This window comes from Orcinus orca, chromosome 6, assembly GCF_937001465.1.
Source record: "Orcinus orca chromosome 6, mOrcOrc1.1, whole genome shotgun sequence".
Lineage (NCBI taxonomy): Eukaryota > Metazoa > Chordata > Mammalia > Artiodactyla > Delphinidae > Orcinus > Orcinus orca.
The window spans coordinates 15706292-15732810 of NC_064564.1; the positions used below are offsets into that span (position 1 = coordinate 15706292).

The following is a 26519-nucleotide window of genomic DNA, read 5'->3' on the forward strand; positions in this document are numbered from 1 at the left end:
CGCAAAAACAAAAAACAAAAACAAAAACAACAAAAACAAAAAAGAGAATCTGCCTGCTAATGCAGGGGACATGGGTTCGAGCCCTGGTCTGGGAGGATCCCACATGCCGCGGAGCAACTAGGCCCGTGAGCCACAACTACTGAGCCTGCGCGTCCGGAGCCTGTGCTCCGCAATGGGAGAGGCCACAACAGTGAGAGCCTCTACCGTTGCGGTGAGAGTGCGGCCTGCGTACCGCAAAAAAAAAAAAAAAAAAAAAAAAAAATGCAGGTAATAACCATTACACATTCTGGGCGCAGTGTTCGTAATTGGGGAAGAAGTTCAGCCTAAGTACAGGCATATGTCTTCTTTTTAACTAAAGTTGTCCCTCTGAAGGGCTGACAGTGACTGTAAAAATCAGTTTGTCCTTTGCTGCGCTTCTCTTCCTTTAATTTGACTTCAAATCATTCCAATTAGGTAGTAAAAGGGATCGCTAAGCAAAATGGAAAGAGCAAAAAAAAAAGTAACGGCGAATACGGCTTGGTATGTCCTTCGCGGCACCCCGTAGTTCTCGGCAGACGTAAGGGCGGTGCGCGCGCTTTTGAAAGCCGGGCGGGTTCCCATCGCAACGACAGTTGCCGAGGGCTTGTGTTGGCAGGTGGGAAGTTCAGGCGGTCGCGGCGTGTTGTCGGGGGCCACTCGGGACCAATTTTCAAGACAGCTTTGGCTTGGACGTCTCGTCCCACCGCGCGGCTCCGGTAAGGGGAGCTTTTGCGGGTCCTTTCCGCGCGTGGGCCTGGCGGGGGGTTGACCCACCCCGAGCCTAGGCCTCTGCGTTTGCTTTCCTGACAGCTGGGGGGCCTGGAAGGCAGGTGGAAGACGTTGGGAATTTGGCGTTGAACGGGGAATTATCTTAGGAATCATTTTAGCGACCCGAGTGCGCATCTGCATCATGGGTTTAGGTGGGGATTTCAAGAAAGAAATTGCCCTTTTCTCGAATCAGAGCTTAACAGTTGTACTTAGTATGGAAGCTCCGTACGAGAAGGCGGTGGTTAGACAGATATGGGAAGCCCTGCCCTAGCAAGCTGTCATTGTTTTACAAAGGGATACCGTGAGCCCCGGAGCGGGTGGAAGAAGGATTTTAACAGCCTGCGTCTGTAAGCTCCTGGGTCCGGGGATAAACAGTGGGCGTCTTTACCTCCGGGAATCCTACTGAGGGTGTCAGGTGTAAAGGACCTTAGAAATAATGTGATCAGAACTTTCCCGTTCTTTTTCATTCTACTTTTTTCGTCTATTTTGTTTCTCTTTTCTCAGTTATCTTTACTTTTTCTCCCGTTCTTTATTTTCCCCCCTCCTTTTTCTGCTGCCTAGCTACACTTTAGCTTTGCCAGTAGTATCCAGTATTTGTTTAGTCCTAGGGTCCAAAAGTTACTGACCTCTGATCCAGTAGACCTGTTGATTAGCTTGTTGTCCACTTTTTAGTATTGCTTCTCAAACAGTACTTGACTTTTTAAAAATACCCTAGGTATTCGACAAACTATGAAATTCTGCCAACAGTCATATTACTCTCATTTCTAACATATCATCATCTAAAATGTTTACAATTTTATGCTTCCTAAGAACTTTTTGATTTAGATTAGTACGGTAATTTAGCAGTTTATATATATATAATGTGTACATACAATATATACAGAATCTGAAACAGAGTTAGGGCCAGTGGCCGGAAGCCACTTATCAGTAGAGTAAGGCCTAAACTGTGTAGTAGTGAAAAAAGTTGCCTCAGACATCTGTGGAATGTATAGGATATATTTAGGTGCAAGTGGGTTGGGACTGAGTCCTAGAGTGTCCTAGAATGTAATGAAATGTTAAAAGACTTCTGTTTAAACTTAGGTTTTTAAAATTTTTTTAAATTATTTATTTTATTTTTGGCTGCGTTGGGTCTTCATTCCTGCGTGCAGGCTCTCTCTGGTTGCAGCGAGCGGGGGCTACTCTTTGTTGCGGTGCGCGGGCTTCTCATTGTGGTGGCTTCTCGTTGCGGAGCACGGGCTCTAGGCGCACAGGTTTCAGTAGTTGTGGCTCGTGGGCTCTAGAGCGCAGGCTCAGTCGTTGTGGCTCACGAGCTTAGTTGCCCTGCGGCATGTGGGATCTCCCCAGACCGGGGCTCGAATCTGTGTCCCCTGCATTGGCAGGCGGATTCTTAACCACTGCACCACCAGGGAAGTCCAACTTAGGTGTTTTTAATTGAAGGGAGGTTTTATTTTTAACACTCGTGCTGCTTCTAACTATTGTTACCGACTCGGGTCCTTGAACTCTTTTATCAATAGAAATTGATAAGAGGCCAGATAAGGAATTCAGACAAGGCTTTATTGGGACTCATGCTGTAGCATGAGGGAGCAAAAACAAGTTAACAGGTGCCCCTGCTCGCTCCCTGAGGAGGATGGGCTGGTTCCTTAAATAGGGTGAGCTTGGGGGCGGATGGGTGGGTGGGGCCAGAGGCGTGGCTTAGGTGGTCTGCCCACCCCCCTTGGCGGTGCTGTGTGCAGGGATCATGCACAGTACCCTGCTTTTGCTCTTGGCACCTTAGAAGTGGCAGTTGGTTGGTGGCCTTTTGGTATCATATTGGTCATAATTGCCCCAGGTGCAAGTGCAAGCACTCCGGTAAAAGATCCGAGGTCCCAGTCTATCTCAATATCAAATCTGCCTTATGCTGAGCGGGGCAAGGCAGTGAGACATAGAAGGCAGTAAGATTTCCAGGACACCATTCTTGCCGGGCTTACTTGCATCCTGCTTTTCTGGCCCCTTCTCAGGCTACTTTGTTTGTTTTTCATTTCTCAAGTTGAGATTCCTCAGAGCTCTCAGTTTTCTATCTATACGTACTTCCTAGGTGATTTTATCCAGTCTCTTGCTTTAGTACCATATACATGCTGATATCCCACAAATACACATCTTCAGCTTGGAACAGTTTGCTTTATAGTAAATCTAATATGGAACGTAACTTTTTTTTCAAAGAAAAATGAATTTAAATTTTTTAATAAAAGGATTTTTTAAAGAAATATGTTACAGAAGAAATAAAAAGCTTGGATTAACTTGCTTGTGTATGCAGTATGTACACTTTATTTTCAAAAACAATTTAAAAATAATTATTAAGTTACAATTCACATATCATTACATTCACTCTTTGAAAGTGTACAATTCAGTGGTTTTTGGAATAGAATTGAATATATTAAACCACTACCTAATTTTAGAACATTTTCGTCACCCCAAAAAAGAAAGCACACATCCACTAGCAGTCACTCCACATTCTCTCTTCCCCTCAGCCCATAGCAACTACTAATTTATCTTCTGTCTATGGAGTTGCCTTTTCTGGACATTTTGTATAAAAGCGATCATATATGTGGCCTCTTGTGTCTGCCTTCTTTCACTTAGCATACTGTTTTCAAGTTTCTTTCATGTTGTAGTTTATATTAGTACTACAGTCCTTTTTATGACTGAATAATATTCCATATTAGACTATGTACTCTGTTGAATAATATTCTATTGTGTGTATTGTATGCCACATTTTGTTTATCCATTCATCATCTGATAGCTATTTCTGTTTCCTCTTTCTGGCTATTGTGAATAATGCTGCTTACATAGTCAATCTCTTAAAAGGATATAAAAGACCTGTTCATAACTACCCCCAGGAAGTGTGGGAGGGTACTAGGTGATTTTTTTTTTAACCGTGTGCATATATTATTTTTTAACTAAAACAAAAAACCCACTATCAGTAATAGCATGACCTTGGGTATATAATTGTACTTCTCTGGGTTTCAGTTTTCTAATTGTAAATAAAATCAGACTAAATATTTGTCATGGTCTTTTTCAGTTCTCAAATTTTATGTAAATGAATGATAGTATTACAGGAATTTTTTCTTCATGAATGAAAGATGTATTCTTTATAACTAAAGTGTAACTTTCTCTTTATTTTCATCATAGGACCTTGAGTGATTATTACAATGGAAGAAACCAATAATTTCAAGACACCAAGCAGATTATCTGAAAAAAAGAAATCTGGTAAGATATAAACCTTTCTTCTTTGTTATTGCTATCAGAAATATCTTTGTATTATTATAGTTTGATCCTTTAATTATTATCTATCACACATGAACAATTTTAGCATAAGTCATCTTTATAATGTTGATCTTAAGAAATAAGACTTCTTTTATAGGCCAGAGTTTGGTCATCTATGAGTTAATTTTATTGACATTCTAACAGATTTGTAGGTTCTCCCTGGTGAAGAACCAACTTAACTTGGACCATTAAGGAACTGCTTTACCATTCCACCTCTCACACACGGAAAGGTATTTTCCAAGGCAATTCAATGGACAAAGGGTAATCTTTTCAATAAATAAAAACAATTGGATATCCATATGCAAATCAACCCTTAGCTCACATAATATGCAAAAGTGGCCAAAATTATAAAATTTCTAGACGATAACATAGGAGAAAATGTTTTGTGCTCTTAGTATATAGATTTTTGTGTATTGACTTTGTGTCCTGCAACCATACTAAACTCACTTACTCTATTAGCTTTTTTGTAGATTGCTTGGGATATTGTACATAGGTGGTAATGTAGATGAATAAAGACAGTTTTACTTTTTTTTCCCCGTCTGTGTTACTTTATTTCTCTTTTCTTTCCTTACGGCACTGGCTCCAGTATATATTTGAATAAAGAGGTATGAGAAGACATACTTGCCTTGTTCCTAATGAAGTATTTATGTTAGATGTAGGTTTTTCCAAGATGCCCTTAATCAGGTTGAGGAATTTTCCTTTTATTCCTGGTTATTATCATGAATGGGTATTGAACTTTGTCAAGTGCTTTTTCAGTATCTGTTAAGATAAAGTTTTCCTTTTTAAACTGTTCTTGTGGTAAATTATGTTAATTTTTAAATCTCAAACCAACCTTTCATTCCTGGGGTAAAGCTAATACATTGGCCATAATGTATTGCTTGATTCAATTTGCTAATATTTTCTATGTTCATGAGAGATATTGACTGTATGGAGTGTCTGTCTAGTTTTGGTATCAGGGTATTTTGTATTCATAAAGTAAGATGGGAAGTGTTTCCTTCTTTTTCTTGAAGAGTATTTGTAGAAATGACAGTATTTCTTAACTGGTAGAATTTACCAGGAAAACCATGTGGGCCTGGAGTTTTCTTAGTTTAAAATATTAGAAAAATTTTAACTGTGACTTCACAGTTAATAGATGTAGGGCTATACAGGTTATCTATTTCTTCCTATGTAAGCTCTGTTAGTGTTTTTTCAAGGAGTTTGTCTGTTCTAAGTTGTCAAAGTTACTGGCATAAAGTTATTTGTGATATACTCTTATTACCCTTCTAATGTTGGTAGGATTTGTAGTGCTATCGCTTTTTTCATTTCTGGTACTGGTATTTTATATTTTCTTTCTTTCTTGATCAGTCTGACTAGAGGTTTATCTATCTTGGTGGATGTTTCATGCACTTGAAAAGATATTTTCTGCTGTTGTTGGGTGCAGTGTTCCATAAGTGTCAGCTAGGTCAAGCCGGTTGACTTGTTTATGTTGTTTTGCTCAAATCTTCTGTATCCTTACTGATTTTTCTGTTTACTTATTCTGTTACTGAGAGAGGAGTGTCTCCAGGTACAATTGTGGATGTGTCTTTTTTTCAATCCTATCAGTTGTTGCTTTACGTATTTTGAAACTTGTTATTAGGTACCATATACATTTAGGATGGTTATTGTTGTACCCTGTTCATAGTCCACTTTATGTGGTATCAATAGAGCCACCCAGTTTTATTTTGTTTAGTGTTTTGATGGTATATGTTTTCCAACCTTTTACTTTTAACATATTTATATCTTTATATTTAAAGTGAATTTATTATAGACAGCATGTAGTTATGTGTTGTTTTGTTTTTATCCATTCTGACAACTTCTGTCTTTAATTGGAATGTTTAGGCACTAGCGACATGTGGCAATTTAAATTTAGGTTCAAATGAAATAAAATTAAATTACAAATTTAGTCCCTCAGTTTTGCTAGCCACATTTCAAGTGCTCAGTAACCACATGTGACTAGTGGCTCCCTTCCTGGACAACACAGATATAGAACATTTTCATCAAGACAGAAAGTTCTATTGGACAACACTGTTCAGACCATTTACATTTAATGTACTTCTGTATGGTTGGATTTAAACCTACTATTTTGCTCTTGTCCCATAGCTCACTGATGATTTCTTTACTTTTTTCCTAATCTTTTTCTCAGTGCTTCATTTTTGGTAGTTTCTTTTGCTTCGTCTTAAAATTTAGTTACTTTTTCTTCTGCTTCTCTAAGGTGGTGTTCTTATTCATTGTATTTTTCATTCCTTGAAGTTCCGTTTGGATCTTTTTTTACATCTTTTTCTTTCCTTGTTATGCTCACATTTTCCTTTACATTATTGAGCACATTTTGGAGATTATATCTTAAGGTTCTTATCTGCTAATTCTACATGACTGCCATTTGGTGGTATGTTTCTGTTGGTTTATTTTTCTCCTGAGATGGGCCATGTTTTCTTGCTTCTTTCATGCCTGGTAATATTTTATGGCTGCTGGACATTTAATATTGTTGAGTGCTGGATTTTGTTATTCCTTTGAAGGGTGTGTGGTTTTGTTATGGTCCAGTTAGGTCACCTGCACATTAGCTTGTTTCTTTTGAGACTTGCTTGTAAGCTTTGTTCTAAACTTTTTCCATGGGCTAAAACGTAGCTGTACCACTAAGAGTGACTCTTTAGAGGACTTCACTCAATACTGTGAGAGTTACCATGCTCTGAGAGCTGATGGTAATTGAACTATTCCTAGACCTGTATAATCTCTGGTAATTGTTTAACCTATTGCTTGCGTTTGGTGCTTTCCTCAGCTTTGGGGGGTTCTGTCCATTCTATGTGCAGGTAAGTACTTAGCCAAACGCTCAAAGAGAGACCTCTTTTCAGATCTCTGGAGCTTTTTCTCCCACTTTTTGGCCCCCTCTTTAGTTCTCTATTCCACAAATTCTAGCTACTTAAATCTTGTTGACCTCTAATCTCCACCTCCTCAATTTGACAAGGCCTCCGCTGTGTTTCTTTGCACTGCAGCCTGGAAACTACCTTTAAGCAGTAAGTTAGGTCAATGATAGGACTCACCTCATTTGTTTCTCTTCTCTCAGAGTTTACAGTCCTGCTCTGTCAGTTGTCAAGTATCTGAAAACCATTATATCTTGTCAAACTTTCTAGTTGTTCATGGCAAGATAGCAATTCTGGGAGCAGTTAATTGTTCATTAGCAAAAGTAGGACTCCTCTATCTCATCTTTTTTAATGACTGTATAATACTCTGTAATATAGATATACTATAATTATGACTCTAATGATGAATACTTAGGCTTTTTTGTCTTTTTGCAACCACAAAAGCACATACCGATATTCACATGTATATGCATGCATATATGATAGTAAATAGTTTAGGCTCTGTGGGCCACATAGGAACCCTATTGTTATATTCTTCTTTTTTTTATGATTTTTGCCTGAATCAGTCATTACTATGGTGGCTGAAAAATGATATTAAAAAGTTTATTTTATTGTCCTCAAAATCTGCTGAACTCTGGATCCAGGCTAAGTCAGTAGGGCTGCGTGGTGCCTTACATCTGTTGTTGCTTCCTGAAGTCCTGTTTACCGTCTCGGAAAGGCTCAGCTTCTGGAGAAGCTGGAGGTGTGTTTAGAAGGGTATGTTCCCAGGAAGAGAGAGAGATTTGGAGTCCAGACTGATGACAATCAAGTACACTGAATCTGTCTCTCTGTTTCCCCTGTTCTGGCTCCAGAGAAATAAGACAGTCACTAGTGAGATTGGTGCCATTCTGTGTAGTTACTTTCTATACTTCGAATTTTCTCAACTCAGAGATCTTGTCCCTGGTTTTGTCTTTGTTCTAAGGCCTCCTCAATTTCTCGTTTTTTCTGGACATGGAATCTAGATCTTCGATTTTGAAACCAGAATTGAACTCTTGACTCTAGAACCCTGGTTTCTTTAGCAAGCTGCTCTCTGGAATCAATCCCACGATAACGGTGGTCCATAAATGCCTTGATGAGGGTGTGTAATTGAGAGGAGTATAGCTGATATGACACTGTCTGTCTTTTCTACTTTGAATCTTCTTTCAGGGTGATCTTGGCTTGATTCTAAGTCCTACTCAGGTTCTGATCTTTTCTGGAATCAGTTCCTAGCTCTTCGATTCTGAAACCAAATCTGTATTGTAGACTCTTCAGTGTTATTAAAGGCAAGTCTTCGTTTGGTAGCATAACCTGGGTGGGTTTTTTGGTTGAAAGCATTGGTGAGGATTTTCAGTTGATCTTCTGTGAATTTGGTGCAGCTGTGTCTACACTTCGTTGCCATGGTGCTCTTTGGAGAGTTGTCTTGGGCCATGTTGGAAGAGAGTCGTGAAGTCTAAGGATTTGACCAAGAGACCGTCTTTATCTATTTTTTAACAAGGCTTTTAAAATGTAAAAATCGATTCTTAGCTTGTGGGCCATACAAAAACAGGCCGTTTACTGACCCTGCTTTAGTGTTACTGTCAGATCGAGCTCTAAAAGTAGACTTGGTCAAAGGGTATCCATTTAAAATTAGGATAGATAGTGTCAAATTGCTTTCCAAGACTTTGCCAGTTAATACTCTTTAAGAATAATATATTGAGAATGGTAGGATGCATCTGTAGACGTCTTTTCAAATACTAATTTAATCTTTTATTTCTCTTTCTGACGTTTAGCATTGTGTTTAACTCCATGCATAAATATTCCTGCCTCTCCGTTTATGCAGAAGCTTGGCTTTGGTACTGGGGTAAATGTCTACCTCATGAAAAGGTGAGTATAAGATTTCAGATGAGTGTTTTTACATGGAACCATAGTTCCACTGTACTTGGAGACAAAAAGGAATATGAAAATTCAAATATTTAGATTTGGGGTATGTTCATAACTTTGCCGGAGCTCTGCCTGGTATACTTTTCTCCTAGCTTCCTCCTGATGGATTATTAAAGGAGAAGTAATTTACCTTGTAATTTTTCCTTGGCTTGTTTAAGAAGGGAAGAGGACACAGGAGAGGAGTTCCTGTGTGTTACCAGTGTTGGGGGATATCAGTGATTATTAATCCCTTCTGTCTGGAGAGTTGCCTTCTCAAGATACTCTCTTCTAAAGAAGTAAAAGTTTTTTTATTTCTTATGTCATCATTGTTAAGTAAGAAGGACAAATACGTGATTTTAAAGTAGGAAAATCGTATTAAAAGAAAAATGAAATAGAATAGGGGCTAATAGCTAATAATATTACACATGACAACAAACACATTTTATTAAAAGTTGTTTGTTTTTTCATTACTCTGTACCTATTTTCATGTTTATTAAGTGGCAAACAATTAAGCCATTATGTATTGCTTAATGTGTTCTCGGAATCAGCCTGACTAGTCCAACCTAGCTTCTCTAGGTTTATATTGTTTCCAAATAGAAATACTGTAATAAAAAGCTAATGAATTGAGAATAGCATAGCAGTTATATATAAGTGGGTATTCTTGAAGCATTTTTGCAGTTTAAACACCCCCTTTGTGTGTTTGTATGCTGTAAGTTTTGTGAACTTTCATTTTTTAATGTCTAAAACGCTTGTCTAAGTTATTTTGAAAGAAAAAATTTCTCACAGGTTCATGGCTAGTCTCATTTTTCTCCCTTTTAAAAAATATTTTTAAAAAGTGAAGTGTGTTGTTAACAAAGTTATACTGTATGTGACTTAATTAGGAAGCTTCAGGTGACTGATTGAAAACAGCAGTTCCTGCCTGAGCCTCCCAGTCTTCAGGGTGGCGCTGTTAGCTTGGGATGTTCCTTTACTGGTAGCCTAGAGATTTCCTTTGCTTCTCTGGTGAACTGGATCCTGTTTTTCTGTATCTCATGTCTTAGTATTTCTTGGTTTACATCTCATTTTGGTTGAGGACATTTGGTAGCGCCCCATGAAAAGATGCACAGAAGATACATTTTTGAGAATTTGCATTTCTAAAAACGTTCTCATTTTACCCTCATACTTGAATGGCCTTTTTTGTTTTTCTGGGTTATAATTCTCATTCAGAAGTACTTTTCCTCCAGAATTTTGAGGACATTGTTCAGGTGTTGCTGTTGAGAATTCTGAAGCCCTTCTGACTACTGATTCTTTTTATGTATCTGTTCTATGTTATCTGTTCCTCCCACTGTAATTTCACAATGACATGCATGGATGTCTCTTGGAAACTGAAAATTCCTGTTCTTAAATTTTTGAGAAATTATTTTTTTAAATTACTTTGCTGATCATTTTACTCTTTTTTTTTAGTTAATTAATTAATTAATTAATGGCTGCGTTGGGTCTTCATTGCTGCGTGCAGGCTTTCTCTAGTTGCGGCGAGCAGGGGCCTCTTATTGCAGTGGCTTCTCGTTGTGGAGCATGGGCTCTAGGCACGCGGGCTTCAGTAGTTGTGGCACGTGGGCTCAGTATGTGGTGCGCAGGCTCTAGAGCGCAGGCTCAGTAGTTGTGGCCGTGGGCTCAGTTGCTCCACAGCATGTGGGATCTTCCCAGACCAGGGCTTGAACCCACATCTCCTGCACCGGCAGGCGGATTCTTAACCACTGCGCCACTAGGGAAGTCCCATCACCCCTGTTTTTCTGTTCTCTGTCTTGGAACTCCTATTATGGATGTTGGATTTACTGGACTGATCTCTAATCTACCTTTATTTTATTTATTTTTTTGGTCTGTTTTTATATTTTCTTTCTCTTTTTGTTCTGTTTTCTGGGAGATTTCCCCAACTTCATCTTCTGATACTTCCATTGAGTTTTTCATTTTTGTGTATCATTTCTGATACTTCCATTGAGTTTTTCATTTTCATTTCATTTTAATTTAAAAATTAAATAATTTTTAATTAATTATCTGAAAGTTTTCCTGTTTAAGATGGCATCCTTAGTCTTGTGGGGATGCTAGACATGTTGTATATCTTGATCTGGATGTTGATAACACAGGTATATACACGGGTGAAAACTCACTGAGCATTTAGGGTGCATTTGGTCGTGAATTACTCTGTTTCTGTATGGTTCACAGGTTCTCAACTATGTCAGTCAACCTTAGGCTAAAGACCCTCTGCTTTTTCCCCTTTCAAAGCCAGTCTTCCATCTTCAGAAGCTGGGGGATAGAGGATGGGCAGCTGCCTGCTGATACAGAATCGAGGATCGTATCTAGGAATGCACCTGCTTTTAAAACAACTTTCAAGAAGTTCATTGGGCCTGTTAAAGTCAGTTACTTTCAACTGCTTTTCAAGCTTCCAAGACTTTGTTGCTGTTGTCTCCTCTTCATTATTTCCATCCTTGTCATTCGGTGTATGTCTTAAAGTATTCATTTGTTTTTATTTTAGAGGTGCCTGAGAGGGATCAAAATTATATGTGTATGTTCAGGCTATCATTTCAATTCAGAAGTCTACATTTTTTACTGTCAAATTTGCATTGCTAGATAAAACCTAACATAGTTGTGATGTATTATTATTTTTTAATAAATGGATAGATTCATTTTACTATTTGTTTAGAATATTTGCATCTCTGATATAAGTAAAATTAGCTTGTGATTTTTCCTTTTCCTTTCCTTTTTCCTTGTGATTTTCCTTGTCCCTGTTTGATTTTTTTATTAAGGTTATATTAGACTCATAGTCCTTTTTCATTCTATTCCCTGGAACAGTTTGTATGGGATTGAATAATGTGTTCCTTTAAAACTTAGTAAACTCACCTATAAAATTATCTAGGTTTTGTGTTTCTTGAGGGAAAATTTTAAACTCTTGATTACATTTTTTCTTTTATCAGTTTTCTTAGATTTTTTAAACAAATCTGTCCATTTTGTCTTTTAAATATATTGGCCTTAAAAGTTTTAGTATTTATTCACATATATTTTTTAATCTCTGCTGAATATGTCCCCATTTTTGTTTGCAATATTATTTGTGTCTCCTTTTGTTTTTTTCTTTGTGCAGTCTCAACAGAAATTTGCCTGTTTTATTAGTATTTTAGTGAACCAACTTTTAACTTGGGAGAGTTTTATTCAGATTTTGTAAATACATTCTTGTCATTCTGTAGGTTAGGATATGTTATGGAAAAGGTGAAGATGGACTTGCTCACTGAATTCTAAATAATCGAGAGCTATGGGGTACCCCTTGAAACTTGAAAAATATATTTTTCATATTAAAATGAGATGGAAGAGGTATCCCCAAATGCTATTGTTATCTAAAACTGGAGGTTTAAGAATAATTTAGATAGACTTATGCATGATAGATATGTATGAATTAAGAAATCTAGTGATCCTTTGAATACATGTTTTTTGATTTTAAACAGAGGTCCTGCAATCATAGAGCTGTGCTCATGAGGTAGTACAGAGCTAAATGGGCTCTTGGTTCAATCTGTTGTTTTACCTTCTTATGGTTGAACTTTTAATCTTTAACTTTTGAGGCTCTTTGACTAGCTTTTGTGCCCGTATGCTGCATACGTTTTGTCCTTTGTAATTTGCCATACTCATAAACGCCTACCTTACCAGGTGAACAAACCTTTCCCTGACTTCGTTTTACCTGTTTGTTTATTTAGGCCTCGAAACATTTATACCTTAAATATTCTTCAAACAGCTGAATCTTGCTAGAAAATAGAAATTTACATTTTTTCTTATTTTTATGTTTATTATTATCTCCCTAAACACATGTATATGGTGAGAGGTATATAAGATGAATTGCTAAGTCTGTTAGAGGCACAATATTTGTTGGTGAAGAACAGTCTGTTATTCTTTGCATGGTTATATATGAGCCAAATGTATATCTTCTTTAGATTGTTTCTTAGATATTAGTTTTTATTACTTTAACATTCTGTAACTCATATTTGGTACATATAGTTAAATGCTTTTTGAGTAGTTGGTAGTTTGACATGCTTGAATGAAAAAATTAGAAAATACTATAGTAATTTTGAAGTTTAAAATTTATAACATTTCATCTTTTTCCTTTTAGTTTTCTCTTTTTAACCCTTCCCTTCCAGTAATAGATATCAGACTTCTCTTGTAATCAATAGATTTATCAGATATAAGTACCCAATTAAAGAGGATGTATAACAGAAGTGTTGATAGTCTAAAATATTTTAACTATTTTTTTAAAAAAACAACAAATTATTATTAAGTCCTTTTCAAAATTTGGAAGTTCTTATTAGTCATTTGAAATGTATTATGGTTATTAATCTTTCTGTACATTTTTGATTAATTATTTTTTAAGATCTCCAAGAGGTTTGTCTCATTCTCCTTGGGCTGTGAAAAAGATTAATCCTAGATGTAATGATGATTATCAGAGTATGTATCAAAAGAGACTAACTGATGAAGCTAAGATTTTGAAAAGCCTTAATCATCCAAACATTATAGGTAAGTTTAGATTTATTTGGTAACAGTATCTGGTATAGTATTCTGTTTATTCAGAGATGGTTTATATAATATCTTAACTGGTTTCACTAATAAAAATGAAGAGGGTAGTGATGGAGTTTGGCAGGAATCAAATTAATGTGAACATTCTAAAATAAAAATTAGTGGGAATTCCCTGGTGGTCCAGTGGTTAGGACCCTGTGCTTCCACTGCAGGGGGCACTGGTTCAATCCCTGGTCGGGGAACTAAAATCCTGCAAGCTGTGCGGCTTGGCCAAAAAAAAAAAAAAAAAAAATTAGCTTATGTTTTTAGATGCTTAAGTATATATTTAAAACTTCATGGGAGTACATATAGTCATTTATGGTGCTGGTACTATGAAGAATTCAGGAATGTAATATAATCATTTACATAATTTCCTTATTTTAATTTTTAATGTAAGTAGGGCTGGTGAAACCATTATATTTAGGAAGGCATTGAGTATTAAAAAATATCTCAATTTGTGATACTATTGGCAAGCACTGAAGGCATTTTAAATTAGATCTACTGAATGAGTTTTGTAAATAATAGCTGTTTCATTTTATATTTGACAGTGTTAATCCAGATCTGTATTCGGTCACATTACTGTAAAAAACTTAAATACCGTTGTTCTTCCCTATTCCAGTAACAAAATGTCGTGCTTTCTTTAAGGTTACCGTGCCTTCACTAAAGCTAGCGATGGTAGTCTATGTCTTGCTATGGAATACGGAGGTGAAAAGTCTCTGAATGACTTAATAGAAGAACGAAATAGAGATAGCCGAGATCCTTTTCCAGCAGCCATAATTTTAAAAGTTGCTTTGAATATGGCAAGAGGGTTAAAGGTAACTATGCTATTATATATATATATTTTTTAAGATTTATTTATTATCTATTTATTTTTGGCTGCGTCAGGTCTTAGTTGTGGCACACGAGATCTTTGTTGAGGCATGCAGGATCTTTCATTGCAGCGGGTGGCCTTCTCTCTAGTTGTGGCATGTGGGTTTTCTCTTCTCTAGTTGTGGCCTGTGGGCTCCAGGGCACGTGGGCTCTGTAGGTTGTGGCATGTGGGCTTTCTAGTTGAGGCGTGAGCTCAGTAGTTGTGGCGTGCTGACCTAGTTGCCCCGCAGCATGTGAGATCTTAGTTCCCTGACCAGGGATTGAACCTGCGTCCCCTGCACTGTAAGGCGGATTCTTCACCACTGGATGACCAGGGGAATCCCATGCTATTATATTTTAAATTACTTTTGTGGGACCTGAAGAAACTAAATACTTTATTTATTTATTATTTAAAATGTTGTGTTTAATTTCTGCTGTACATCAAAGTGACTCAGTTATACTTATATATTCCTTTTCATTATGGTTTATCATAGGATATTGAATATAGTTCCCTGTGCTATACAGTAGAACCTTGTTATTTATCCATCCTATATATAATAGTTTGCATCTGCTAATCCCAAACTCCCAATCCTTCCCTCCCCTACCCAGCCTCCCCCTTGGCAACCACAAGTCTGCTGTCTATATTTGTGAGTCTGTGTCTACTTTGTAAATAAGTTCATTTGTGTAATATTTTAGATTCCACATATAAGTGATAATCATATGGTATTTGTCTTTCTCTTTCTGACTTACCTAGTATGATAATCTCTAGGTCCATCCATGTTGCTACAAATGGCATTATTTCATTCTTTTTAATGGCTGAGTAATATTCCTGTGTGTGTGTGTGTGTGTGTGTGTGTGTGTGTGTGTGTGTGTGTGTGTATACACATCTTCTTTATCCATTCATCTGTCGATGAACAGATACTAATATACCTAATTACAAGGTGGAATTTTTTTCCCAAAGAGGGAGTTGCTTTAAGTTAAAGTCTTTATAGAATCTCTCACACTGAAGAGTGCACTGTTTATTTATTTTGATCAGCAAAGTATTGTTAGAGGCCTTCACACCTTCACATAGCCTTAAATAACCCGTCAGGAAGTTTTCCTTATAGAGATTGCGTGTTAGATTTAGTTAAATGGACTAATATATTTAAAACAAATTTAGTCATCATTCCTGGGGGTGTACTCTAACCCTCTGTTGCTATAAACAAGCCTTTCAAAGATTTTTTTGTGGGATGCTAGGTTTTGGACATGGTGAATATACATCTATAGGTCAAGTGAAAAAAGTGCTCTCAATGTTATGCAAACAAATTATTGTGCCTTTGAGTAGACATACTGTAAGAAATAAGTAAGAGATAAAAAGAATTCTGTATCCTAAATAACTTAAGTAATTATGGCTCCAGAAAATTGTTGGATGACTCAGAAAACAGATTATGTAATGATACTGATGTCAGAGTTGCATGTTAAGAATTCAAATAAAGTTGTTTCATGAAATGTGAAACTGGAAAAAGGCAATATTTCTAAATATATATTTTAATATGTGTATAGAAAAACTGATTTTAAATAGGTAGGATGAACTAAATTAATAATTTGAATTATTTAATAAATAATTATTTTAAATGTATAATGGAATTAATAAATTACATTATAAATATATTTGAGCATATTCAATTTATGGTCAGCAACATTTAAATTAAGCACAGTAAGTGTTCCAAGTTAAATACGAAGAATTGTTTCTGCATCAGTTTCAGGCCCAGCTCACAGTAGATGCCCAAATGCTGATGAATGAAAAAATAACAGTTTTGCAGGATGTTTTTGATTATGGATGGATATCATCACTTGTCAATTCTAAGAAAGAGTTAATGTGTAAAACAAAATATAGTCTTAGATTACGTTACTCCTTCATCTTCTGCTTGTGAATTATTTGTAGCATTATCTCAACAATTTGTTTGAGGAAACCCTGTGTCATTGTGAAGATTACAAAATTATTTCTAAAAATTACTAGCCTCAAGTAAACTGTAGTATATTTTGAAATCTGCAGTAGCATCTTTGATGTAAAAGTATGTGAGGTGGGTTTGAAAATTAAAAGTTAGTTTATCTATAAATAGACATCAGTTTCCAAAGAATCTTTCAGATTTCTGGTCAGTATAGCAGACCAAGACAGCTTGGGATGGTCCCTTCTCTAGCTTCGAATAATTTGAAATGATGGACAGGTATAAGCCTGTAGGTTAGGCTGGGCATTCAAGTTGTTATTTTTGTTTGAGAGTTATCATATTTTTTTAATTAGTTTATATTTTTTGCTCAGATGTGTTAAATTTTCCACTATTTTAGTATTTGCACCAAGACAAGAAACTGCTTCATGGAGATATAAAGTCTTCAAATGTTGTTATTAAAGGTGATTTTGAAACAATTAAAATCTGTGATGTAGGAGTCTCTCTACCATTGGATGAAAATATGACCGGTAAGTAGAATTCTAATTTTTTTTAAATAAATTTATTTATTTATTTTTATTTTTGGCTGTGTTGGGTCTTTGTTGCTGCATGTGGGCTTTCTCTAGTTGCGGCGAGCAGGGGCTACTCTTCGTTGTGGTGTGCAGGCTTCTCATTGCGATGGCTTCTCTTGTTGCGGAGCACAGGCTCTAGGTGCGGGGGCTTCAGTAGTTGTGGTGCAGGGGCTCTGTTGCTCTGCGGCCTGTGGGATCTTCCCAGAGCAGTGTTCGAACCCATGTCCCCTGCGTTGGCAGGCGGATTCCTAACCACTGTGCCACCAGGGAAGTACCAAGAATTCTGATTTTTAAAATTGCTTTTATACAGTATTTAAATTTCTAATTTTTACATATTTAAAAAGGTAATAAGTTCACATTCTTCAAAAATCAAAAACTATGAATAAAAAGTGTACAATAAAAAAAAATCCCTTCTTTTTTGTCTCTCTTCTACTCAGCCTCTAGCCCCCTTTCTTGGCACACACACAATATAAATTATTGGTTTCTCATTAGTGTATATTTTAATTGAAGATGTGGGGAGCTATTTCTAACCTGGATTTTGATTTTTAAGTGGTAAAAGATCTGGGAATAGAAAACAAAATTTTTATAAGGTTTTGTAAAGGAATTCATTTAGCATCAGCATAGTGACAAGATTTGGGAAACTACTAGAAGAAACTGGAGTGGGAGTAGGAAAGAAAAGTGCTAATTAAGGCCTGTCTTCTGCTTTTTGCCCCTTGGCTCACCGCACCTCATTCTTCTCTCTTTATTGTGAATACTGACCATTCTCTTCTCAGGGAATTTAAGATATGTTCTTTCTTTTTTTTTTTAATACCTTCTTTGAATATTGTTTTCCATTATGGTTTATCATAGGATATTGAATATAGTTCCCTGTGCTATACAGGAGGACCTTGTTGTTTATCCATCCTCTATATAAAAGCTTACATCTGCTAACCCCAACCTCCCACTCCATCCCTCCCCCAGGCCCCTCCCCCTTGGCAACCACTAGTCTGTTCTCTATGTCCATGATTCTGTTTCATAGATAGGTTCATTTGTCTCTCATTTTAGGTTCCACATATAAGTGATATCATATGATATTTGTCTTTCTCTTTCTGACTTACTTCACTTAGTATGATAATCTCTAGTTGCATCCATGTTGCTGCAAATGACATTATTTCATTCTTTTTCATGACTGAGTAGTATTCCATTGTATATATGTACCACATCTTCTTTAGCCATTCATCTGTTGATGGACATTTAGGTTGTTTCCATGTCTTGGCTATTGTGAATAGTGCTGCTGTGAACATAGGGGTGCATGTATCTTTTTGAATTATAGTTTTGTCTGGGTATATGCCCAGAAGTGGGATTACTGGATCCTAATGGTAATTCTATTTTTAGTTTTCTGAGGAACCACCATACTGTTTTCCACAGTGGCTGCACCAACTTACATTCCCACCAACAGTGTAGGAGGATTCCATTTTCTCCACACCCTTTCCAGCATTTATTTGTACACTTTTTAATGATGGCCATTCTGACCAGCGTGAGGTGGTGCCTCATTGCAGTTCTGATTTGCATTTCTCTAATAATTACTGATGTTGAGCATATTTTCATGTATCTATTGGCCATCTGTATTTCTTCTTTGGAGTAATGTCTATTTAGGTCTTCTGCCCATTTTTCTATTGAGTTGTTTGTTTTATTGTTGTTGAGTTGTATGAGCTGTTTGTATATTTTGGAAACTAATCCCTTGTCATTCACATTGTTTGCAAATATTTTCTCCCATTCTGTAGGTTGTCTTTTTGTTTTGTTTATGGTTTCCTTTGCTGTACAAAAGCTTGTAAGTTTGATTAGGTCCCATTTATTTATTATTATTATTATTTTATTATTATTTTTTGCGGTACTTAGGCCTCTCACTCTTGTGGCCTCTCCCATTGTGGAGCACAGGCTCCGGACGCGCAGGCTCAGCGGCCATGGCTCATGGGCCCAGCCACTCCGCGGCATGTGGGATCTTCCTGGACCGGGGCACGGACCCGTGTTCCCTGCATCGGCAGGCGGACTCTCAACCACTGCGCCACCAGGGAAGCCCCGGTCCCAATTTATTTTTGTTTTTATTTCTGTTGCCTTGGGAGACTGACCTAAGAAAACATTGGTGCGATTTATGTCATAGAATGTCTTGCCTATGATCTCTTCTAGGAGTTTTATGGTGTCTTGTCTTACGTTTAAGTCTTTAAGTCATTTTGAGTTTATATTTGTGAATGGTGAGTGGGTGTGACAGGGTGCAGCTGTACAGCTTCCCCAATACCACTTGCTGAAGAGACTGTAGGGAATCTAAGATATGTTCTTGTTGAGAAACAAAAACAAAAAAGCAAAAGCCTTAAAGAGAAAGCCTCTGCTTTCAACATATTATTTAATAAATAATATTTAAATTTATCTCTTTATATAAATATAAGGTAGAGGGAAGGCTAGTGATACTGTTTCGAACTTATGTACATCTTAATTTCTAGTTAAAGTCTACAAGTTGAATTGAAGGGAAAAGCCAAGATAAATAGATTGACTTTATAATGATGTCTGTAATCATTAATAAAGATAGAACTGGCATGAACCCTTAGGCTAAATAACTGGTACAAGGTTGAAACTTCAGCAAATAAAAGGAGAAATTGTCAAAAAGAATAAAAGTAAGATTTTTTAGCATAATTTTCTCAATCCTTAATAGATCTAATAGACAAAACTAAGATGTAAAATATCTGAGTAAATAATAAGTTTAATCTCTATGCATTAGAATATTTATCAAAATTGACCATATACTAGTTAAGTTACAAAAGAAAATCTCAGATTACAAAAAGTAGAAATAGACTAAAGGTTAACATTCATTATCCTCAGTGCTATAAATATAGAAATTGGTAGTACGGTTGGAAACAAAAATTCAGGAATTTAATATAATTGTATATAGTTCTTGGCCAAAAGAAGTGAAATTCCAGTTACACGCTATTTAGAAAATAATGAGAATGTAAGAACAAATCAAAACCTATTTGATATGGTCAAAAGTACTCAAAGGAAGACATTTTCATTATTTAACCTTTTTGAAATTGAGTATTCAACTGAAATCAGAAAAAAAAATGAAGCCCTAAAAGAAAGGAGAAATTAATGAATGAGAAAATCTATAAATTCTATAGTATCCCAATATGATCTATGTTATTGTAGAACATTTCAAAGAGAATGTAAAATTTATCCTTGAGGATACATGTTCAAACACAGCCAGGAAAATTCTGTGAAAAGTGTTAGTAGGAATTTTCCTGACCAGATGTTAAGTATTATAAAGCTATAGTAATTAAAGCCGTGATACTCATGCCAAACTAGGCAGAAAATTTTAACATAAGAGTCAAGAGATAGTTCCCAAATATATAAAATTTGTTATATGATAAAGGTGACATTTTTGTATTAGTGAGAAAGAGGTAGTTGAGTCAGTAAATGATGGTGTCTGGTCATTTTAGAGAAAGTTGTTTTCTATCCTCACACTCTAATCCCTGTAGATCAAAGATTTAAAAAAAAAAGTAGCAGAAAAAATTGTTGGTAAATATTTCCTTAATGTTGGGCTTAAGAAGGACACCAGAGGTAGAAACCATTTTTTTAAAAAAAGTCATGACTACTGAAAATTCTTTGAAAAATTTCTGTATGTTAGTATGAGCAACAGTATAGATTAATATATTCTCATACACTACGTAGAAGTTGCAATTGGTGTATCATTCATGTTAAGATAAGTTTTGCTATGGTAACATAGACCCTCAAAAACCTCAGTGCCTTAAACCAAGGCTTATTATTCAAGCTACATGTCCATTAGGGCTGTGTTCCATGTCATTCGCATGTTAGGACCTAAGCTGCTAGGACATCCACTATATGGAATACTGCCATCGTTGTGTGGAAGGTAAAAAAAACTCTAGAGCTGCACTGTCCACTACAGTAGCCACTAGCTATGTATGGCTGTTTAAATTAATTAATATTTAAAATTTTAAAAAATTCATTTTCTCAGCCACTTTAGGCACGTTTCAGGTACTCAGTAGCTATGTGTGGTTAGTGGTTACCATATTGGACAATGCAGATACAGAACATTTTTATCATCATAGAAAGCTCTGTTGGACAGTGCCACCCTAGAAAGTCTTGCACTAACAATTAAATGCTCCAGCTTAGAAATGACACAGGTTACTTCTTTCACAAGTCACTGACTGGAACTAGTCAAATGGCTTCACCCAGCCATGACAGGCCAGAAAGTGTGGTCCTTCTGTGTGTCGAGAAGGTGGTCCTTCTGTGCGTGTAGAAAGTGGAGAGCATGAACTGCTTGACGTACAGCACTAGTAACTACCACAGTGGTGTAGCCTTTTCAGAGGGCAGTTGGAAATACGTATTTCTCTAAAAAACAAAACCCTTAAAAATGTTTATGCCCTTCGATCCTGTAATTTCATTTCCAAGAACACATTCCAAAGAAATAATTGGGCAGTGCAAGTATTTTTTTTTTACAATAACCTGGTATATTAATTTCTGGAAAAGTCAAAAGCTAGAACTAGGCTTATAGAAGAAATAGAGTTGGAACAGAAGAATCAAAACCCATGCAACCTTGAAAACAAAGCAATACCCAAAATAGTAACAATCCTAGTAAAAATACTAACACCTTAGATCTTCACTAGCACCCAGTATCATTCAGTGTTGTGTAGCCACGAACCCTGGGTTTGTGCTTCCTTGAAGGTAAACATGAGTGTGTTTATTTTCAATAGATACGTTTCATTAAAATTAAAAATTTGATCTGGCTTTTTCTATAAAAATTTATCATATCACTTACATATGGAATCTAAACAATAAACTAGTGAATATCACAAAAAAAGAAACAGACTTACAGATATAGAGAACAAACTAGTGGTTACCAGTGGGGAGAAGGAAGGGAGGAGAGGCAAGATAAGGGTAGGGAATTAAGAGGTACAGACTACTATGTATGAAATAAATAAGCTACAAGAATATGTTGTACACACAGGAAGTATAGCCAATATTTTATAGTAACTATAAATGGAATATAACCTTTAAATATTGTGAATCACTATGTTGTGTACCTGAAATTTATATAATATCGTACATCAACTATACCTCAATAAAAATTATAATAATAACAAAAAAGTATTTATAAGCTTGGGGGAAATGTCTTGGCAGCTCTTTTACCTGCACTCTCAGCTTCACCAGATAGTTCAGTGTTATAGTCAGCACAGCAGTTCTTAAAGCAGTGCTCTGAGGGAAGGCGTTTCTGCGGGCTAAGGCTTTTTCTTTGTGAGGAAGTTTACTCCTAATCACTTAAAAGATAACATTAACATACTGGGGAAAACAAATCACGTAATAAATCTTTTTTACTAGTTGTGTATGAGCTAATTTGTGTTAGAAAAATACACATTGTACCAGAACAGATTTTGCAAGAATGTAAGAGAATGTCCATCAAAAAGGAAGGGATGGTGTTATTTATTGTACCACCACACAATAGAATACCATATATCCATTAAAATTATATAGGTTTACATTCGTTGGCATGGAAATATATCTAAATATGTTAAGTGAGATGAACAGATGATAAAATAGCACCTAAAGTATGTATTTACATACACATTAAGAGAAGTTTAAAAAATACTAAATTTTTTAAAGTTTTGTGTTTTAATAGGCAACATAGTCACATATTTCACAACTATAATATACACAGGGTATTTTGTAAAAAGCCCAAATCGTAACAGTGGTAAATTCCAGGTTGATTATTTATTTAGCAAATATTTTTAATACTAAGTACAGTCAGGCGTTGTGCTAGGAACTATAAATGTAGAGGAAAAAAGGATAGACACAGTCCTTACCCTTTTGGGGCTCATAATCTAGATGGAAAGCAGTCCTTGAATAACTAATACTAAAGTATAATGACCATTATGATGTAAGGAATTTTGTAAACATGACAGTGCCACAACTCAGCCTAGATGTTGAGAAAGGCCTCCCTAAATAATTAATGTTTAAGCTGAGAGTTGAAGGATGAGTAGAACCTCCAGTTTCATCAGTTTTCAATTTGTGTCCGTGAGAACTGAAAAAGGTAATGTCCGCTTAAACTCTTTGAAAGTAATAAAGGGTAATAAAATATTTAAGTTGTTTTTGTGTTGACAAGAAGGAATGACTGAACCATTGACTTATGATCTCATCAAACTTTTGTCAGAAAAATTTATCTTCACAGAGAAGTAAACTTAATTAGTAACATATGTGGGAGAGCCACTTCTATTATGTTTAAAGTCTAAGCACAGACTTGGAGAAATGTATTAAGTGGACATATAGGAAGTACACTTGTGGTTGGCTGGAGTCTCCAATTGGAACTGATATATTAGACCCAGACTTCTAGAAAGCTACTCTTTAGCATGGTGGATCCCTGTAGGAATTTGACCTATTTAGAATGGGGTATGAATCCTTCCTTATTGCCACAGTGTCACTGCCCATGTGGACCATGTCTGTAGACTCTTTACCCTGTCATGCATTCCATTAGGGCCTCTTAGATGTGAGGTGATATGGGGGAAAACTTCAAGCAGCTTATACAGGACATGACTGCCTTCCAAACTTTATCTCCTAAAGCTGGGTTAAGTGAAAAGGCTGTCACAGACACATATTTTGTTCTGGCCACCCAATGCTGGGTACTGTTCTAGTCTGGCATCAATTGTTCTCACTTCATCTTCAGATAGAGCCCACTTACTTCTTAGGCAGATTTCCTCAAAATGCTGAATGAATGAATGAGTGCTTGTTGACTGGAATCTTCAATTTCCTGACTTCTGTATCTTCATTTCTTCCTTCTTGGTCTGCCCCTTTAGTTATCTAAATGTTAAGTTTCCTTCTTTCTCCCCTTTCTTTGTAAATTTCTTGAGACCCTCAAGGCAGACTTTCCTTTAGCTCTGAAGATAAGCTTCTTCCATTAAACAGGCTTCCTGTGTTTTTTTTCTACTTCCTGTCTGAAAGTGAATTATATTAATTCAGTTTGTTTTCACTCTAACCTTATTTGTGAGGAAATGGAGATTATAGCAATCAAGTACTGAAAAACTCCATTTTTAGTACAATATACTCTGAAGTGAATGTTCTGTTTGTAAGTGTTTGAGTTTATCCTAGTCATAGCAGAAGTAAAGATTTTTAAATATGAAAAGGAACATGTATAAAATTATGGAAGAAATTATAGAGTATCTTTGTTGACTACAATGGAATTAAGTTAGAAACCAGTAACAATAAGATGTCTAGGAAAACCCCAAGTATTTGGAAATTCAAATAACCTATGTGTCAAAGAAAATGACAAGGGAAATTAGAAAATATTTTGAATTGAATAAAAAGGAAAGCAGTACATATCAAAATGTGTGAGGTATAGCTAAAGCAGGGCTGAGAGGGAACTTTGTAGCTGTGTACGTGATTATAGTAGAAGAAAGAAGGGATCTGAATGAATAATTTATGTTCCATCTTAAGCCAGAAAAAGAAGAGCAAAACAGGTCCACAGTAAGTCAAAGGAAAGAAATAATATATGAGCAGAAATCAATGAAATAAAAAATAAACATGAGAAAATATTAATAAGGCCAAAAGCTGCTTCTCTGAAAGATAATAAAATTGACAGATCCTTAGCTGGATTGATCAAGAAAAAACACAAATCTCCAACATCAGAAATGAAAGAAAGGTTATCACTACAGATCCTGCACACATTTAAAGATTAATAGGCCATTACAGACAACTTTATGCCAACAAATTTGACAACTTAAATGAAGAGAACAATTTCCTTGAGAAATACAATTTACCAAAATTGGTATAGGAAGTAATAGGAAGTCCAAGTAGCCCTATATCTATTAAACATTCCCCCAGAGAAAGCCCAACACCCAGATGTTTTCACTGCTGATTTCTATCAAACATTCAAGGAAGAAATGACACCGATTTTACATAAATTATTCAGAAAATAGAGGAGTAGGGACCACTGACCAATTTGTTCTGAGGCCAGCATAACTCTGATATCAAAACCTGACAAATACTCATGAAAAAAGAAAATCACCAACTCACAAACATAGGTGCAAAAATCCTTGACAAAATATTAGCAAATTGAATCTAACAGTATATAAAAAGGATAGTACCTCTGACCAACAAGAGTTTATCCCAGGAAAGGAAAGTTATTTTAATATTCAGAAGTTTATGCTAGCCACCATATTAACAAACTTGAAAACTGTTTTGAGATTTGTAAACATCTCGATTGAAGCAGAAAAAGCATTTAACAAAATCCAACTTCTGTTCATGATGAAAATTGCTAACTAGACATAGAAGGGAACTTAGCCGCAGAAAGGGTATCTAACAGAAAAACCTACGGGCAGCATTGTACTTACAGAACAAGGCTTATGTGCCTGCTTTCACCAGTGTTAAACACTGTCATATAGTCCTACCATTAAAATAAGGCAAGAAAAAAGTAAAAGGCATCAAGATTGAGGAAGAAATGAAATTGTTCATATTTTACAGTGATATGATTGTTTAGGTAGAAAAACTCAAGGAATCTACAGAACAACTACTACAACCAATAAATGAAGTTAGCTATTATATTTCTATATATTCAAAATAAATAATGAAAAAAAGAAGAATTTAAGATTTCTATTTACAAGTATAGCTGTCCTCCAGTGTCCACAGGTTTGCTTTCCAGTTTCAGTTACCTGCAGTCTGAAAATATTAAATAGAAAATTCCAGAAATAAATAATTCATAAGTTTTAAATTGCTCGCTGTTCTGAGTAACGTGATGAAATCCTGCCATCCCACCTGGGAAGTGAATCATCCCTTTGTCCAGCATATCCTGCCCGTTAGTCACTCTGTAGCCATCTCGGTTATCAGACGACTGTTGCCAGTATGGCAGTACTCGAGTTCAAGTGAACCTTATTTTACTTAATAATGGCCCCAAAGTGAGAGAGTAGTGATGCTGGCAATTCAGATATGCCAAAGAGAAGCCATAAAGTGCTTCTTTTAAGTGAAAAGGTGAAAGTTCTCGACTTAATAAAGAAAGAAAAAAAAATCATATGCCGAGGTTGCTGAGATCTACAGTAAGGACGAATCTTCTGTCCATGAAATTGTGAAGAAGGAAAAAGAAATTTATACTTCTTTTGCTGTTACGCCTCAAACTGCAAAAGTTATGGCCATAGTGTGTGATAAGTGCATAGTTAAGAAGAAAAAGGCATCAAATTTGTACAATAAGATAATTTTGAGACAGAAGGAGAGACCACATTCACATAACTTTTATGACAGTTTATTGTTATAATTGTTCTATTTTATTATGTTGTTGTTAATCTCTTACAGTGCCTAATTTATGAATTAAACTTTATCATAGGTGTGTACGTATAGGAAAAAAAGTAGTGTATATATGGTTCAGTACTATCCATAGTTTTCAGGCATCCACTGGGGATCGTGGAATGTATCCCCCAGGTATAAGGGGAGACTGCTATACCAAAAAGATAAAATATTCAAGAATAAATTTTGCAAAAAAGTCCAAGACCTCTTTATTGAACACCATAAAGCTTCACTGAAAGAATTAAACAAGATGTTAAGTAAATGGAGACGTCGTGATTGTGGATTGACAGACACAATACTGTTTAGATGTTAATTCTTCCCAAACTGATCTAGAGATTCGGTCCAATCCCAATCAAAATTCTAGTTGGCCTTTTCATTGAAATTGACAAGCTGACTCTAACATTTAAATGGAAATGTGA

At 36.0% G+C, this 26519-nt stretch overlaps 1 protein-coding gene across 2 annotated transcripts in view; it reads left to right on the forward strand.

Annotated features, from left to right (window-relative positions):
* The first annotated feature begins 574 nt into the window (after positions 1 to 574).
* The window catches only part of PBK (PDZ binding kinase), a 40283-nt gene continuing 14338 nt past the window's right edge, over positions 575 to 26519 (forward strand). For both annotated transcript variants that reach the window (XM_049711745.1, XM_049711744.1), the window contains exons 1-6: positions 575 to 734; positions 3952 to 4029; positions 8747 to 8840; positions 13264 to 13406; positions 14091 to 14260; positions 16620 to 16749. In XM_049711745.1, coding sequence (XP_049567702.1) covers positions 3972 to 4029; positions 8747 to 8840; positions 13264 to 13406; positions 14091 to 14260; positions 16620 to 16749 — 595 coding nt within the window. In that variant the 5' untranslated portion in view covers positions 575 to 734; positions 3952 to 3971. The remainder of the gene's footprint in view (positions 735 to 3951; positions 4030 to 8746; positions 8841 to 13263; positions 13407 to 14090; positions 14261 to 16619; positions 16750 to 26519) is intronic.